General features: G+C 46.8%; 11 protein-coding genes across 11 annotated transcripts; 5 read left to right on the top strand and 6 right to left on the bottom strand.

The window, feature by feature from the left end:
- Positions 1-108: 108 nt before the first annotated feature.
- Bathy04g00110 (predicted protein) lies at positions 109-1,263 on the top strand (the record flags this gene model as incomplete). Its single annotated transcript, XM_007513622.1, has 1 exon — positions 109-1,263. One exon carries the CDS (start codon positions 109-111, stop codon positions 1,261-1,263), a length of 1,155 nt encoding a protein of 384 aa, XP_007513684.1.
- Positions 1,264-1,341: 78 nt separating this feature from the next.
- Bathy04g00100 (adenylate kinase) lies at positions 1,342-2,313 on the bottom strand (the record flags this gene model as incomplete). Its single annotated transcript, XM_007513560.1, has 1 exon — positions 1,342-2,313. One exon carries the CDS (start codon positions 2,311-2,313, stop codon positions 1,342-1,344), a length of 972 nt encoding a protein of 323 aa, XP_007513622.1.
- Positions 2,314-2,633: 320 nt separating this feature from the next.
- Bathy04g00090 (predicted protein) lies at positions 2,634-3,683 on the top strand (the record flags this gene model as incomplete). Its single annotated transcript, XM_007513522.1, has 1 exon — positions 2,634-3,683. One exon carries the CDS (start codon positions 2,634-2,636, stop codon positions 3,681-3,683), a length of 1,050 nt encoding a protein of 349 aa, XP_007513584.1.
- A 93-nt stretch (positions 3,684-3,776) lies between these two features.
- Positions 3,777-5,537, bottom strand: Bathy04g00080 (predicted protein; the record flags this gene model as incomplete). Its single annotated transcript, XM_007513580.1, has 1 exon — positions 3,777-5,537. One exon carries the CDS (start codon positions 5,535-5,537, stop codon positions 3,777-3,779), a length of 1,761 nt encoding a protein of 586 aa, XP_007513642.1.
- Positions 5,538-6,433: 896 nt separating this feature from the next.
- On the top strand, positions 6,434-7,327 carry Bathy04g00070 (predicted protein; the record flags this gene model as incomplete). The annotated part of the gene is made up of 1 exon (XM_007513470.1): positions 6,434-7,327. The coding sequence occupies one exon, from the start codon at positions 6,434-6,436 to the stop codon at positions 7,325-7,327; it is 894 nt and encodes a 297-aa protein (XP_007513532.1).
- A 123-nt stretch (positions 7,328-7,450) lies between these two features.
- Bathy04g00060 (predicted protein) lies at positions 7,451-9,205 on the bottom strand (the record flags this gene model as incomplete). The annotated part of the gene is made up of 1 exon (XM_007513356.1): positions 7,451-9,205. The coding sequence occupies one exon, from the start codon at positions 9,203-9,205 to the stop codon at positions 7,451-7,453; it is 1,755 nt and encodes a 584-aa protein (XP_007513418.1).
- Positions 9,206-9,439: 234 nt separating this feature from the next.
- Positions 9,440-10,504, top strand: Bathy04g00050 (oxidoreductase, short chain dehydrogenase/reductase family superfamily; the record flags this gene model as incomplete). The annotated part of the gene is made up of 1 exon (XM_007513643.1): positions 9,440-10,504. The coding sequence occupies one exon, from the start codon at positions 9,440-9,442 to the stop codon at positions 10,502-10,504; it is 1,065 nt and encodes a 354-aa protein (XP_007513705.1).
- Positions 10,505-10,598: 94 nt separating this feature from the next.
- On the bottom strand, positions 10,599-11,471 carry Bathy04g00040 (the record flags this gene model as incomplete). The annotated part of the gene is made up of 1 exon (XM_007513777.1): positions 10,599-11,471. One exon carries the CDS (start codon positions 11,469-11,471, stop codon positions 10,599-10,601), a length of 873 nt encoding a protein of 290 aa, XP_007513839.1.
- A 235-nt stretch (positions 11,472-11,706) lies between these two features.
- Positions 11,707-12,840, top strand: Bathy04g00030 (predicted protein; the record flags this gene model as incomplete). The annotated part of the gene is made up of 1 exon (XM_007513458.1): positions 11,707-12,840. One exon carries the CDS (start codon positions 11,707-11,709, stop codon positions 12,838-12,840), a length of 1,134 nt encoding a protein of 377 aa, XP_007513520.1.
- Positions 12,841-12,964: 124 nt separating this feature from the next.
- Bathy04g00020 (predicted protein) lies at positions 12,965-15,055 on the bottom strand (the record flags this gene model as incomplete). Its single annotated transcript, XM_007513436.1, has 1 exon — positions 12,965-15,055. The coding sequence occupies one exon, from the start codon at positions 15,053-15,055 to the stop codon at positions 12,965-12,967; it is 2,091 nt and encodes a 696-aa protein (XP_007513498.1).
- Positions 15,056-15,190: 135 nt separating this feature from the next.
- On the bottom strand, positions 15,191-16,318 carry Bathy04g00010 (BNR/Asp-box repeat family protein; the record flags this gene model as incomplete). The annotated part of the gene is made up of 1 exon (XM_007513557.1): positions 15,191-16,318. One exon carries the CDS (start codon positions 16,316-16,318, stop codon positions 15,191-15,193), a length of 1,128 nt encoding a protein of 375 aa, XP_007513619.1.
- Positions 16,319-16,715: the final 397 nt, after the last annotated feature.

The raw sequence follows: 16,715 nt of genomic DNA, 5'->3' as shown, positions 1-16,715 counted from the left end.
CAAAAATAAGGAAGCAAAACAGAAGAGTGCACGAGTAAGACGAGGGGTTCCCATCTCCTTGTGGATCAAAGAAGTAGAAAAGAGAGCTACTACGAACGCGCGAAGAGCATGTTCTCTCCGCCGTGTGGTCAGTCTCATTTTGAGAGAGTTATATCGTCCTCTTCCTCCTCCTCTTTGTCCTCCTCTCAAATCACAAGTACTGGTAACTACCACCACCAGCACAACACGAAGAACGCACTGCAGAAGAGGAAAGCACCGATGAAACTCTTCGCGCACCCGAATAAGAACAGAATGCGAAGCAATAAAAAAGCTATCGACAATTCAAACAAGCCATATACGCCGTGGGCGCTGGATTTGGCGTTAATATTCAACTGGACCGATATTATCGACGAGGAGTTGCGAGAGGAGAAAAAGTCTCTGAACATATTCCTCGACGGGGCAAACATCGCGTGGCAGCGCGGTGCTCTCTTGAGGAAAAAGTTCAAATGTCGACAGTTTCCTCTCAGTGCGGGAATAATTGAGGCTTTGAACTACGAGCATTGGTCGAATCATAAAGTAATAGCGTATCTTCCAAAAGAATACGTCATCGGCGAGCTGCCAAACTTGTGCGACGGCGGAGGCTTAGCGACAGTCAACACGGAACACGTAAAGTATTTGCAAAACGGTATTTGGGTGAACGAAAAGCTGAAAGCACTCGTGGATGAAGGGAAAATACAGCTCGTGGAGCGCAAAGAAGGCGGCGACGACGATTTAACGATAATCGCTGAAGCGAAAGCGAAAGACGCGTGGATATGTTCAAACGACCAGTTTCGAGATCATAAGAACGACAAGAGCCTTCCGTTTTCTGGAGGCCGCTCGCTCAGAGAGTTTTCTCGTTTAAGACGATTCGAGTGTAACTTTTTAATCGCTCCGGGTTTAGACGAGAAAATGTTGCACGCTATGCAATCCGCGAAAGGGTGGGAACCGAAAGTTGGTTGGGAGTTCGATGCGTTCTACAAAGAGGAATCCGAAAAGAAGAGACGGAATATCGTGAGCAGTAGTAACAGTAGTAGTGACGATGATAGTAACAATAATAGTAGTGCACATGGTTCCGGGAGAAACGATAATCCTGGCGCTTTAAATGGCGTTCTGCCGTTTTACGCCATGCCGCACGAAGTTCTCCCATGCTATTTCGAGCCAGTGCCGACGACGGCTATGATTGAAGCGAAAAAGTTGTTCGAAAAAAAGAAAGATTGGTCGCCACCGTTCGTGAAGAAAGAGTAATCACGCTCAATACGCCATTGATTACCTTCTAACTTACATGGAGAAATTGAGTAGAATGATAGATGTTAATGAAAAGAATTACATAGATTTAATCAAGCCCTCGATTTCTTTGAACACCGTCGTTTTTTGGCGGTTCCCGTCAATAGTTTTCATGATGTTCTTGTACTTGGAGAGCACCGCGTTGACATTGGCGTGATGCACCTTCAATCGGTTTTGAGCCTTTTCTTCCGTATCGTCTGATCGCTGCGTGAGACGCTTCGCTACAGTCTCATCAGGCGGCGGGAAAAACTTCAAGTGATAAATTTGTCCAGTCACCGGGTCCAATCTTCTACCGACGACGCGTTCGAGCAACTCTTCGTCCGGCACGTCGAGGAGCAAAAACAAATCTGGTTCGATACCGTACGAACTCAACGCCTCAGCTTGAGACGCGGATCTCGGGTAACCATCGAGAAGCCAGCCGCCGGCGCAATCCGGTTCGTTCAATCGAGATTTCACCATATTCACGACGACCTCATCTGGGACCAAATCACCTCTGTCCATAAACTCTTTCGCTTTCAAACCATCGTCCGTGCCTTGTGCAACGGCAGCTCTGAGCAAGTCACCGGCGGAAATGTGCGTGATTCCAAATTTCTTAACGATCAATTCGCACTGAGTCCCTTTCCCCGAGGCTGGAGCGCCAGCGATGACGATTTTCTTCGCTTTCTTCTTCATCGCTTTGCGGGCAGTCACGCCGATAGCCGCAGCGGCGAAAACACCAGCGGCAATTTGCGTCGGAGTCGGTCCAGTCGCGGCCGGCGGTGGCGGCGCTTTTGACTTGGCCGCGATCTGCTGAATGCATTCGTTCTTTGAAGAAGATGGCGCGAGAAGCGAAATACTTTTTTCTGATGATGCCGACGTCTTTTGTTGTTGTTGTTTTTGCGAGCGACAAACGACGAAAGAAGAGGAATTCTTTTTATTCTTATTTTTATTACTCGTCGACGACGTCGTCGTCGTTTTCGACTCGCGAAGAGCAGACGACGTGAAAAGCGAAGATGCGGTGAGCGCAGACATTATTGTCAAAACGTATAGCCCCGCCTCGTGTGTTTCTGACGTTCCCTCCAGGCGTTTTGGTTTTTAGAATTTGATTATTTTATTTGATTGATTTTTTTCGGGATCATCATCATCATCCATCGCGTGGAGGACGGAGGAGGAAAGACAGCAGGGAGGAGATGAGAAAATCTAAGGAAGGGATTTTCCGCACTTTTCATCTTCGTCCTCGCGTCGCTCGCTCTTCATTTCAATTTTTCGTGACTTTTTCAGAACACACACGCAAACAAACACAAACAAACACACACACACTCGCCACGCCACGCCACGCAATGATGATGATGATGGCGACAACATCGGCATTGACGACGTCATCATCGTCGAAGATGTTCGAGAGGAGGACGATGAATATCACCAGCGCGCGCCAAAAAGGAATGACTGCTTTCGGAGTTAAAAACGAAAAACGAAGAAGCGCGAGGAAATGCTCCGCAGAATCATCATCGTCGTCGTCGTCGCTCGTATTCGACGGAACGTCTATGTTTACTATTTATTCAGAATTGAACGGAGAAAATGTCATCTTTCCTTCGTTCTTAGAGTCTGCGTTGCATGTGTGTGAAGTTTCGCGGTCGCACCCGGATTATATTTCTGCACACTTTCACGAGAAAGTCGGCACGGACCAGTTCAAGCAGCTCGATAAGAATCTGCCACCACATCAGTACATGAACTATACTTTATTCGACTCTCCTCCGGAGGAAGTTTTTAGTAGGTTTGATGACCTCTTCGATAGCTCAGATATTGCCCACCCGTCTCCGCAAAAATACGCCATGCTGAGTGCGAGTGAAGTCGACGTGTACCCGAAGAACGACGCCGCCGTGGAAGGCACGTTTGCAAAACGGGCGAAGGAATCTGTAGACAAAGAAACGAAATTAACTAAAATAGGATTAAACGATAGGAACGTAGCCATAGTTGTGGCCCTGAAATGCGATAACGCATTAGACGCTGAAAATTGGGTACAAACATTCGGGATTGGGAACTTGGAGAAACAGTTGAAGAAAAATTTCCAGCTCGCGGTATTACACGAAGTTAAACTGGGACTCGGCCCGATGGTTGAAAACGACGAAGCTTCGCAAGCCGAGGGTGATGCGACGCCGTTTACGCATGTGGTATACGCCTCTCTCGGTGAGGTGGAGGATTCCATTGCTAACGATGCGGTTTCTTTAGTACAACAGGCGTTGGTAGCAGAAGGTATAGCGGATGGATCGGTAGTGCACGCGTTCAAATGCGCTTTTAACATTGCAAAAAAAGGAACGCCGTGCGGCGCTTTACCAGCCGCGCGAGAGATTCAAAAACGAAAAGAGGAAAACGAACAGGCTCGCAAGAATAATAAGTTTTAATTCTACGATTATTACGAGTAGAGTGTACCAGGTGCCAGGCCAGGTGTCGGGTACGCGCAAAATAAATAAACAAACATCACAGCACATTTTTATTTACAACGTTTCACTTCTCCCTACTCCTCTCGCTCGGTGTCTTCGAGGAGCTGGATGACTATTCATGTACCCTTGAAGTGGATCTTCTAAAGTTGGCACGTAATTGGATTTAGGTTGTGTCCTTCCTTCGTTGCTTCGGGATCTTGGACTCTGCATGGCCGAATGGTCGCTGATACCGAACGCCGACATCCCCATTTGCTTCGCTTGATTGTTGGAACTTCCTCTTTTTCCGCTGCTGCCTCCGAGCATTTTCATGTCATCTCCGCCAAAAACACTTTGCATACCTGGAAGTGAACCCATTTGGTGTGAACCGTGCGTATGCTGATGGTGTGGATTTGTAGGGTCGTGATGATTTTCGGTGCGATGCGGCGCGAAATGATCCCGAGCTTGCGCGTGCGCTCGCTGCAAGTGATCCCTTTCGTCTCCAAATCCTTCGCCGCCCTCGTTTGCGTTCTCATCAACATCGTGTTTCCCAACCAGCGTCGGGCAAATACCTGCTTTGACTACAATTGGATCGTCGCCACGCGTGTAGCTCAATTTATCACCTCGCTCTTCTCCGAGCATGTCCCCTGGGGTTTGGTTGATGAGTTCATACATGTCCTGCGTGACGTGACGTCTTCCCAAGCTCAAAGCGACGTCGTTGGCATTCAACTTGAACGTAGAAATCACGGCATCGAACAGCGCGAATAAAAGTGCGCGTCTTTTCTCAACTTTGCAGTTTAGCGCGAGGACGAGAACAGTTGCTTCGTCATTAGCACCTCTGGCCTCGAGAGTCTGTGCGGATGGAAGAATCTTGGTCAGAACGTAGTCGCGCAAGAGTCTCGCCTGTTTGCCTTTCGCTAAATCACGCTGTCGTTCGGTTTGATGCGGACGAGAGGTCTCGATTCCCTTTGCTCTGTTTACGTCTTCGAGTTGTCGCATTTTGTTATTAGTAAGGAAATTAGCAATGCACTCGCGTTTCGATTCGCCTTCGCCGGCGAACCGAGTGGAGAAAACACCCGAAAGCTTCAACGATTTCACGGCGACGGTGCTCCAGGTTGGATTGCTCGTCGACACCTCGTCGTCATTTTGGGAGAAGAAATCAATAATTTTCTGCCGCTTAAACTCATCAACGGAGTTCCAGAGCGTCAGTAACGCGAAAGGACCGGAAGGTCCGCATTCTGAATCCGCATTCTCCATGAGAAAACCATCCATCGGCGTGCTTTCGAGTGAGTGGGCTTCGACGATTTTATCAATTAAATCCTTCTCTTTCCCTTCCGGTTGTCCGGTGATGCCTTCCCAAACCTTTGTCGCCATCCTTCGATTTTCTTCCAAAATTTCCTCCTCGGAAAGTCTCCCGCCGTTTGTATCGTCTGATTTCGAGAGTTCCATGTTTTCTGTGTTTTCGCTGCTGTCGCCCGATGAGGCAACTTCAGAGGAGGAGGAGGAGGAGGAGGAGGAGGAGGACATTTCCGAGGCTTCCTTGGCGACTTCTTCTTCGACTTGCTCGAGTTCGCTCTCCTCTTCGTTACTCAACTGTGTGTTTTCTATCTCTTCTTCTTCTAGTTTGGCGGCGTAGATTGCGGCTTGGTCATCATCCTCTTCATTCTTAGTGGTTTTTCTCTGCATCGCGTTCATTTCACCAATCTCGTCTCCGGCGTCCTCCTCATCGTAATTTTGCTTCAACAATCGAGCGCCTTCGGTGACGGAAATGCCGCAGCTTAAAAGAAAGACGACGAATGTCAGCGCGAAAAACAAAAGTCCCACACTTCGTTTCATCATTGCTCGTGCTTTATGTGTGCTTTATGTGCACGACAGTTCCACCACAGGCTGTGAAGAAACGTGTTGCTGTGTCACAATTTTTCACGCGGGAAAAAATAAAAGAGACAAAAGCTCTTTCGCAAAGAAGAGTCAAAAAAGCTGATTTTCGAGTGCTTTTTTTATTTCGGTCCCTCATCACTCACAAATATAACACGACGCGCTTGGTGTGAACACACACACACACACGCACATACACACACATATAATCGATATCACTCTTTGCGTTCGCGTCCTCTCGATCGATATTCGTGACATCGCCCATCTCACGTCTCGTCGTGCTCTAGCTTGACCAATAATAACTCGCGAGCACGACGAAAGATTTTTTTTATTCTCTCTCGTGATATTTCCCATCACAACATCGATAGCGATATATAGAGAGAGAGGGAGAGAGAGTCTCGTGATCATGGCAGGAAAGAAAGCATCGCCGTCGTCTTCGCCAGGTGGGAACGATATTAAGTTAGGCGAGGAACATCGCTCGAAAAGCGTAACTTGGGCGAACGAATCGAAAATGGAAGAAGTAGTCGAATACGAGGTCAGTCAATATGAGCAGAGTGATTTAGATAGTTTGGATTTTCGGGGAGGAGATACGGGAGGGCGTTATAGGAGCGGTATCAGAGACAAGCCCGCGTGCTGTTGCACTATCATGTGATAAAAATAGCAATATGTAGATACACTTTTCTTATACCTTTATAACATTATTATCGAAACGAAACACTTTGTTGTGCCCTCTCTGCCCAACTCTCTTTTTGTCTTTCTCGTAGTTTCTCCAAAAGTGTATCGCATCAAAAATTCCAACTTTACATACTCTGCTCTTCCGACCTCGTATATATATACATAAACTAAGGAAGTGAACGATGATGAGTTTTGCGAGTACGAGCGTAACGGCAGCGCAAGCGCGGGATATTCACCGCACCACGCTTCATTTAGGCAGACGACGAAAACAGTGCATAAAACTCGAGAGAACGCGTGCAGTTCGCGATGACGATGACGAAGAGAAAGAAGATACCCATGAATACGGAATACTTGGAAAATCGAGAGCTACGTACGCTTCTTCGGGCGAGACGAGTTATAGCGATAGCGTGTACGACAAGTTTGCCATCGCTTTATTTAACGCCAAGTTAGCAGGGAAAATCATGGAATCAACCGAAGGTGTTTTATCCTCAGAAGCAAAGCAGTTTTCCATGTTTTCATACCAGAGACTGGTTTATTTAGCGAACGAAGTTGGCGTAGTATTTAAAGGCACCGACGCTCAGAGAAAAGTCGTGACGGAGACGTTGTTAGAATTAATTCCGGAGATTATCAGGATATTGTTCAAGAAACTTATTAAACCATCGAATTGGGTGGACGAACTGAACAGTTTTATCACGGTACAGTTCTTCGGTTGGCTCGTCGGGCCATCCGAACGCGTTCCGAGAGAAAGCGATGGTGTACTCGCCGCTGTAAAGTTAAAGAAATGTAGATATTTAGAACAATCAGGATGCGTAGGATCGTGCATGAACTTTTGCAAAGTTCCTACGGAGAATTTCTTCAAAGAAGCCTTCGGTGTAGATGCGCATCTTCAGCCCAATCATGCCGACGGTAGTTGCGTACTGACGTTTGGGGAAAAGTTATCAGACGAGGAGATTTTCTCAGCACCGTGCTATCTAACGTGTAAAAGCAGAAAGCTTGGCATCAGCAGCGGAGGGGGAGTGGGCACGATCGAACGTAATGACGGATCAGTGCAGGAGCCAAAGTGTTGGAAATTACCGTGAAAAGCACGCAACGCGCAAATATTATCTTGCGAATGACAGAAATATTTCAGTTGCGCCGAGTAGGTGTGTGAAGCAGTATGTATGGTATGTGTATATGTATGTGCAGTATGAAACATATTAAAATTACAAGTGATCAAACTCCCCCCTACTGGTGTTAAACCCACCACCTCTACCATTCTCAACTCCAAACATCGCTGTTGGCGATCCACTTCTCCCCAATCGGATGCTGCTACTATCATTTCCAGCGTTCAAGCGCGCCGTGTCCTCCTCCTCTTCCATCTCGTCATCATCCAAAGGCATGTACTGACTGAGAATCCCCCGAATCTCCTGGTTCATGACTTGCTTCATTTTCCAACGATAGAATAAAAACAAACAAGTGACCAGCACTAACAAGGAAAAGAAAACGCTGGCCAAAACCGTCGACGTCTTCCCGACGCTTCGCGCAGTCTGTTGCACGGACACGCAACTCCACGTGTTTAATGAATCTGAAAACTCGGAGTGTAAGCCCTTCGGGCAGATACACTCGTAATATGGAAATGCACTCGTCGTCGAGCATGTTGTCTCCCCGCTCTTATTAGGATCACTCAGACAAGTGTTCCAACCATCAGCTCCCTGGGCACACTTATCGTTTATGAGTCCACTATCGCTACACATCTCTGGCTTGAGATCGTTGGGGAATCCCGCGCATATCGCCTTCAAGACTTCACCGCGCGCTAGCTTACCTCGATATTGCACGTCATTTATAACCACTGTTGGTAATATTCGCACCGAAGATCGAGTGGACTCACTCGGAGGTGATTGCGCGATAATTTGCTCCTCCATCATAGCGTTTTCAGAATTAGCGTCGATATCCCCTATACAGTTTTTCCACGAGGAAGTATCCAAACCCGCTCGCTTCATTGATGTCTCAGCGCAATCGTATGAATTGAACAACCCGGTACTCATTTTACACGACGATTGAAATTCAGTGATGTAGTCCCACCATTTTGTTGGGATTTGGGAGTCATTCGCAGCTTTAAACGCGCAGAGAGCTCGTAAATTCGATACGACAACATCCGCTCCGGAATATCCGCTATACAAGTCGTCGTCTGGATCAGGAATACAATATCTGCCATGATTTATACATTCTGACAGACAAACGTCGGAATCTTCGTACCCTTCCGGACACGACCACGTGAGATAATGGGGCGTGAACTGGGTGTAATTCTTGGTTTCCAACTCTTTCGCTATGGGCGCCCAATCGTTGAGAAATCCAACCTGCGCGTCGCATTTCGCGCCGCACGAATCCGTCAACTCTGTCCATATTTCGTACTCGACCCTTGAATCAGGATGTGGTAACACATCAGTCCAATTGAGGGTAGCGATGACGGCGTTGCCGGCTGAGAGTTCTTCCTCAAATTTTTCACCGACGCTTTCCGTTATTAACGCAACCGGAACCGATATGTTCTTCACGTACTCTTGTGATTCCGCATCATCGGCAGCATCCATGGTAATCAAATCCTCCGCAATATTATCGACGATAATTACCGCTTCAGCTCCAGCTTTTTGTGCGAAAAACGCCTTTGTCGTGAACGGGCACTCACCTCGGTTCAAGAGCATGATGTTTGCTCCATATGAACTGTTGGTGTTGAATGCGTTCGCGTCGAACTCTGCGCACCCGTCTTGGTCAGTTTTAGGATACTTAAACGATCCCACCAACGTCGCTCCGTACAACGGCACACCGAAATTGGCGATTGCCATGTCGTATTTCCCTTTCAATTTGCTCGGTAAAGAAACCGTAAAAGAAGCCCGTTCAACGTGAAATCCACTTTCAACGCGCTCCGCTTTCAACGAAAAGAATAAAAAGAAAAGGAGAACAACGACGAGAGGAGTCTTCATCATCATCCTTATTTAATCTGCCTTCCCTTTTCTATCTCTCTTTCTCTCTTTTCTCCTCGCGTACTGATCTTGTTCTTGTTCTCTTGTTCTTGTTTTTCTTCTTCTTCTTCTTCTTCTCCTTCTTGGTTGTTACGAGAATTTTAGAGAATGACGCGACGACGTATCGACGTCTCATCAAAAACTCATCATACGTAGATACCTCAAAAAAAGCAGCTACTTCCTCCAAAGTCTTAAATGCTCGCCTCTTCGTTGAACTCCATCACTCGCGCCGCATCACTCTCGCGAAGTTCTTTTTCTTCTTGTTCGCCGTCCTCGTCGTCATCATCTTCGAGCAAAGCGGCGTTCTTGTATTCGTCAAAGAAAACACAATTTTTCAGTTCCGGATTCGTCGGAAAGACGGATAAAATCATCGTCGGCAAAAGTAAAAGTAAAAAACTTCTTTCCACATCTAGCATGACTACGGCAGATGCAAGTAAATACACCATCGCGGATCAACCGTTACGATTCGCAAATGGGAAGAAAGAAAACAACACGAGAATGCTCGACATCGACGCCATTTACGATGGTTCCTTTTTGAAAGGGAAGCGCGTTTTGGTCACCGGTGCTAACCGAGGCATTGGATTAGCGTTGGCGAAAGAGCTCAACGATAAAGGCGCTTTTATTCTCGGCACGTGCAGGAAGACGTCCGATGACCTTTCCGCGTTATCGAACACGCAAGTAATAGAAAATTGCGAAATCACGGACGAAAAATCTATCGCGAACGCGTTCAAAGAGATCACCGAACCGGTGGATATCGTCATCAACAACGCGGGATATTTTTACGAACCATTGGAAACCTTGGATTCAATGAACTTCGAAGAGGAGCTGAAAATGATTGACATTTGCGCAGTTGGGCCGCTACGAGTTGTAAAAGTTTTGAGAGACATGAAGCTGTTGAAAACGGACGGAACGTGTAAGATTGCCATGATCACTTCGCAAGGCGGGTCAATTTCCTGGCGCGAAGTCCAAAATCCAGACGGCCATGACTACGGGCATCACATGTCCAAAGCTGCGGCGAACATGGGGAGTAAATTGCTCGCGCAAGAGTTGAAGAAAGAGAAAATAGCCGTTCAAATATTGCACCCAGGTTTTAATAAAACCGGAATGACGCAAAAGTACGAGAAGATTTGGGAAATCGAAGGCGCCGTGGACGCTTCAGTTGGAGCGAAACGCGTGATGCACGAAATTTCTCTCATGGACGTGGATAAATATAACGGTTTGTTCATCAACTGCGAAGATGGATTACAAATTCCGTGGTAATTTAGAACAGAAATGTAAATTGTACAAATCATCACGCACCATATGTGGGCACACAAACACACACACACATTTATAGGTGAAAACCTTTCAAACATTATTTCGACAGCGAATACATAGTCGCGTAACTGCTCGCACTTCCGCCGCCAATATCATCGTTTTTGTTGTGTAGAGAAGTGGTGAAATTGACAGCGGTGATGCCACTTTTCATGCTGGAACTTCCAGTGACCTTTTTCTTTTTCTTGGTAATGTTGTTCGTAGTATCGTGCGCGACGGCTACGTACCCATCCGTAAGAAGGGAATCTATTCGGTTGGCGAGTTTCCTCACCTCTTCGTTTCGGCTCGCGAGCGTCGCTTCTTTTTCTTTCGATATCGACACGTGGCGATTCGCGACGCGTAGCTTCTTTGATGCTTGTTCTAACTGATCGGATAACTGTTCGCGGTCGGATGAGAGTATCTGAATGCTCTCTTTCGAACTTTCTAACGCGCTCGTGAGTTGATCAATCTCCTCCTTTGCCTGCGATACCTTTTTTCTCTCGTTCTCCATCTCCTTCCTGAAATTTTCTAAAAATATCAGCAACTCGGCGTTTTCGTTTTCCATCGTTTCGTTCGCGCGAGTCAACTCGGATATCTCTCTTCTCGCCCGATGCAACTCTTCTTCTAGAATAGATGATGTTGATAACGGTGATGATGATGACGCTTTCTTCTTTCTCGATCCTCTGTGGAAATCTTTACTCTTTTTTTCTTCTTCTTCTTCTTCTTCTTCTTCTTCTTCTTCTTCTTCGAAAACGGAAGGAAGCCCCGTTGTAGTCGTTGTCGTTGACTTTCTCGATGACGTTTCGTTTTCGCGCTGGATAATGGAAGTGTTGTCGTACTCATCGTCATAGTCATCATCAGAAGAAGAGCACGATGCGCTATCGCGTTCCTCTTCCATACCTTCTTCGTGAACACGTTCGTCGTCGGTAGACATGTTGTCGCGTATTTTTTTGCAGTCTTTCTCTCTCCTTTTTCCTCGTTTGCTTCAGACGTTCAAAAAGAGCTGTTTTTTTGCAAAGGCCAAAATTTTTTCTTCTGCATTCCTTTCTTTACTTCGCACGATACTAATACACTCAGACACGCACATTCACACAGAGAGAGTGAGAGAGAGTGATAAAGAGAGAAAGAGAGAGAAAATATACATATATATATATACAGATACCGATATCATGGAGGGTGGACATCAGATGGAAGACGACGTCGAACGTGCGAATGCCAACAACAATTCGGTTTTATTAGAAGAGGACGATTTCATTACCGGTTTTGAAAAAAACATTCCCGTTGAGCTCGTTCAAACGTTGAAAACGTCGTCGTTTACGCAGAAATTCTTCATCGGAGTTTTGGTGTTTAATCATCTGGTGTATTGGTTCGTTCCGAATTCTCAAGATTTTCTGGCGTTGATCCCTGATAAAACCATACCGACGCACTTTTGGAACGTGTTCTCCGCTGGCTATTTCGAAACGAACCCGTTAAATTTGCTCTTTTCATGTTTCATGTTGATATTCATAGGGAAATTTGTCGAAGCGAGTTGGGATGCTGTCGAGTTTTGCAAATTCATCCTCGTTACCAACGCGTGTATTGGTGCGACGACTTTTGTCATCATGTTTATTCTGTACGTCGTCACGAGGGACCAATACTTTCTCTTTGCGAAAATAAGCGGATTTCACGGCGTCATCGCCGCTTTACTCGTCGCGTTGCTTCAACTCAGTCCGGACGAGTGCGTTGCATTCAATTTGCCAAAATGGATACCCTCGTTTGCACATCCGCCACAGTCTGTACGGAATAAGCATTTAATTCTCATGTATGTCTCGTGTACGCTTGGATGGTGCATCTTTCGAGGAGCCGAACATCACAGCTTTGGTATTTGGCTGTTCGACATCATCGGCGCGACCATGGCGTGGACGTATTTGCGTTTTTTTCAACAGATTAAAGGTAGGGAAGGGTACGGCGATAGTTCACCGTTGTTTGCCTTCCACATGCTGTTTCCACCTGGTATTAGGTATGTAGTTTTAAAGTTTATATCGACGCCTCTGTATTACGTATTTTGCAACGCTCGGGCGCGAGAGGAGGCAGCGTTGGAGGGAGAGAATTCAACAACTTATAGCAGTACGAAATCAAACAACGTACTATCAAAGATTTTGAATTTTAAGAAGAACGCGACGACGACGACGATACCAACACCACCGACCACGGGTGACGGTGTGGACAACGCGGATGACCCAGAAATGAAAAGGAAAAATGAGCTAGCCGAACGGGCGACCAAGTTAGTCGAGCAACGCATGTTGAATAGCAGTAGCGCTTAGAAATTACTATTAGCAATGAAAATTTAGGGGAATTTTACAATACAACGATAGTATCCAACGCTTCGATCTTGCGGGCGCACATAATCTAGCCCTAATGCCGCGAAGATGTCTTGCTCGTTCAAGATTATTCCCACGAGAGTTGCTTCGCTACGAGAATAATCGACGCGATTGAGACGATGACGAGAACGGATACCAACGCAAAAGGTCCGAGAACATCATCGTATCGAGTCGACGGTTCTCGCCTCGCGATTCGTTTCGCACGAACTAGATAAGTAACGAGCGCGTAAATCATGAACAAGATAGCAACCGGCGCGAGCGCGAGCCCACACGTATCCGCAGCTGTGATTTTTCGCTTGATCTTTACCGTTTCTCCTTCCGTGATGACGCCGGTATTTTGCCCACGAAAGAGATTAATCGTATCCGAGGGAGAACCAGCCTCAAACGCAAGTAAACCCAGCGATAGAAAAAGAAGCAACGTTGACATTGATAGCCACTGCAGCAACGTGCGCTCGTTCGCGAAGAATGTTTTCGGTTCGATTTTTATCGGTGTGTATCTTCCACCACCTTTTTGAGAAGACGACGACGACGGCGGAGGCGCAACTCCCTCTCTCCGTTGACTTTCGATATCATCGTTTCCGCGGGTTCTCGAGTTGTTTCGAAATCGAAGCATCGACATTGCAGATGCAAGGACGTGCGCGAAATCGCGGTTACCGGTTCCCGATCTCGTGGTGTGAGAGTTTGTGGACGTTATTTGAATCGATGTCGTCGTATGCGTTGTAGATTTCGGCGTTGTATTTCTCGCAGTCTCGCTCATATTTTTCTTCGCGTTCGGTTCGATGGTGCCATAAGTAGCGATGCCGGAGTTATCAGCCGTGAAGTCCCACCAATGCGGGAAACGCGAAATTTGATTGCCGCGAATGACACACGTTCCGTGAAGAAACTTTGAGAACTTCCAAACCTCCGTGGCGTTGATTTCGCGCAAAATGTTCTCGACCCATTCGGGCGTCTCTTCGACTTGAAGCTTGACTTCGAGAACGGCGAACGGGAACTTGTTAGTTTTCTGCGTATTTTTGGTGGCGTCTTCTTCAATCCAAAACTTTGTATTCGATATCTCGTCGGACCATGTCAAATCAGTATCGAGCGAAATACGAATCTCGTTGTTATCAGTGTTTTGAAATGCAGTTCTTCGATACGAAGTACGAATAGCGGGCGAAAGCGATTTATCTTTAAATTCATTCTCGAAAACTTCGCTTGCGAGTGCGTTTTGTCGATCGTTACCTGGGAGGAGAAGATCGCCGTCGTTTCGAGCGCTTTCGTAAAATTCAAGCGCTTGCTCTCGTGGAAGCGAAAATCTCTCCTTGACCGAGTTTTCGAGCGACCAAGATTCGTGATGCGTTTTGCGCTCAAAAAACACGATGTCGTTGTCGTTACGCTTGGGGAACACTTTACTTCCGTACCACCTACATCGAACGAGGCGAGCGCCTTGTAATCGATTGAGCCTTTCGTAATAGACGCGCAAGTCTGGGCTATCGAAATAAACCGAAGTGATCTTCTTCACGTCTCGATCGGTAAAATTTTCGTCGCTGTCTTCATCATCGCTCGCGGAGTCTTCGCCGGTATAGTTGAGAATCGGAAGGTGCTTGATGATCGCAAGCTGCAACGATACAATCTTATCGCGAGGAATCCAATATTTGGTCGTTTTTCTTTCGAAAGTGCTCGGCGGCACCCACGTATTCTCTTTCCCAGAGGTTGCGTTTAAACCATCTCTAATAACCACGTGACACTCGCTTACCACGGACAGTATCGACTCGAATTTCAGCCCACACGCCTTTGTAATATCTCCGACTTTCGTTGTTGTCTTCGCTGCCAGTCCGATGGCAGTTAAAAAATACGAGTCAAGAAGTTTTATCTCTTTCTCCGCTTTCGATAACGCCGCGCGAAACGTAGACGAGCAATACCCTTCGTCGTTTGTAAAAGCAGCAGTTTGCATGCATTCAAGCAATTCGTTTCCAAGAGCATCGATTTGATTGATGATAAACGCACGGATGGTTTCGAGAGTTTCGAGAGTCTTATCGCCCTTTTCACCAACAACGAGGTCGTTTCTTGGACTTTTCGTAATATCCCGCACCGAGGGCATTTGCTCAAATGTCTCGAAAAGAAGGCGTGGATAGTGAGGCGGAAATCGATGTGATGATATCTGAATGTGTTGATGCATGTTGTCCTGCGGTGATCGATCCGCGCTCGTAACGATACGAGTGCGCGGAAAGTGTGACGGAAAATATTTTTTATCCCAAGTTAGTTGGTGTTGGTGCCAAGACTCTCTCTTGAAAATTGCAAATTTTATTATAATTTAGAGCGCAATGGCACTGCCATTACTAAGGCCCATCTCTTCTTCTACTACTTCGATATTTTCAGGCGCTGGATTTAAGAGTATAGCCTCCTCACCTCTTAATATTCCACTCACGAGATCTATTTCCGCGACGTATATGCCACCGCCGTTTGGCTCATGCGCGGTTCTCTCTTGAATCTCCTTCCAATCTCTCCGAGTCATAATTGAATACGCGACGTAGAGTTTGCACTCGTCTTCAACCATCGTCGGGTACGCATACATAGAACTTTCGCTACCTTTTTCTACGATGGCTGCTAAATGCCAATTTTCCCCGTCATCCTCTGATATCGCCACGTATAAATTCGCTCGGTACTTTCTATCGTGGTTATACGCTAAAGCTAATCTTCCGTCTGCTAATCTCAAAAGATGAATCTTCGAGTTTGGATTTGGTAAACCGGTCGAGGACGCTTTCGTCCACGTTCTACCGCCATCGTGACTCAAACTTTTATATATTTCACCAACCGATGTCCTAAATAAATGCAACACGCTCGAGTTCGATAATTCAGCCATCGTTCCTTCAATCAACCACGTCTCTGAATCGGTGAGGGACGACTCCGAAGGCTTCCAAGTTCTACCGTTGTCTTTTGAAATGAGCGCGCCCGCAGACGGCGTCGCATCTGGACTCGGACATCCTTCGCGTTTCGTCGACATTCTCGGAACTTCCTCCCAGTACGGTAAAATAAGAGTTCCTTTATGGTCGCCTTGACTAATCTGTATCGCCGGGTTCGCGATAACCTTGGGAATCCCCGTGTTGTAGGATTGCGTTAACAGCTCGACACGCTTTGACCAACGAAAGCCATCGCGCGTGGTTGCAAATCGAATATCGCCACCAGGTGCCCATCTCGGAATATCTGCGCCGTCGATGGCGGCAACGCCACCACCAGGTTTCATGCACGTAGAAGACTCTGCAAAAAACAACGTCAAAGTCTCTCCCGATAATCTCAAAACCGGAGCCCAAGGAATTGCACCGCGCTGTTTCCCGATTGGCATTCGAATCGCTTTCGTCCATGTCTTTGCATCATCTGAGTATGCGCACATGAAATGCTGATCTGGCTCTCCTTCTTTAACTTGAGCGGCTTGCCAAACCATTATCCATTTCCACAAAGCGCGAGCGGGGAGCTTTGAAATCATTGCCATGTGCGAATAGTCGGACCATCTCGCCTTCTTTTCGACCTCTCCTCGTTTCGATGTCGAGGAGTTTGTGGAACGGAGCGACGAGATGAATATGCGTGGCTTCGAAGAGCAAGAGGACGCTGACATTGATAGAAAGAAGATGTCGTCGTTGGATGAAAGTTTCGATCCAGAAGAGTACGTGAATCGATTCGTGACTCCGGAGAAGAAAATGGCTCCACCGACGAAGCAGAAGAAAGCCACGATTGACGTGCCGATGGACGAGTTAGAAGCGATTTTCCGCCCGACGAAGAAGAAGGATGGGTACGACGACGCCGACGACGTGCCGTACTCTTTTTCCAAGTTTTTGGAGAGG

The sequence above is a fragment of the Bathycoccus prasinos genome (assembly GCF_002220235.1).
Source record: "Bathycoccus prasinos genomic : Chromosome_4".
Taxonomy (NCBI): Eukaryota; Viridiplantae; Chlorophyta; class Mamiellophyceae; order Mamiellales; family Bathycoccaceae; genus Bathycoccus; species Bathycoccus prasinos.
Note: the sequence above shows the minus strand (reverse complement) of the source record. Positions and strands in the feature narration are given on the sequence as shown.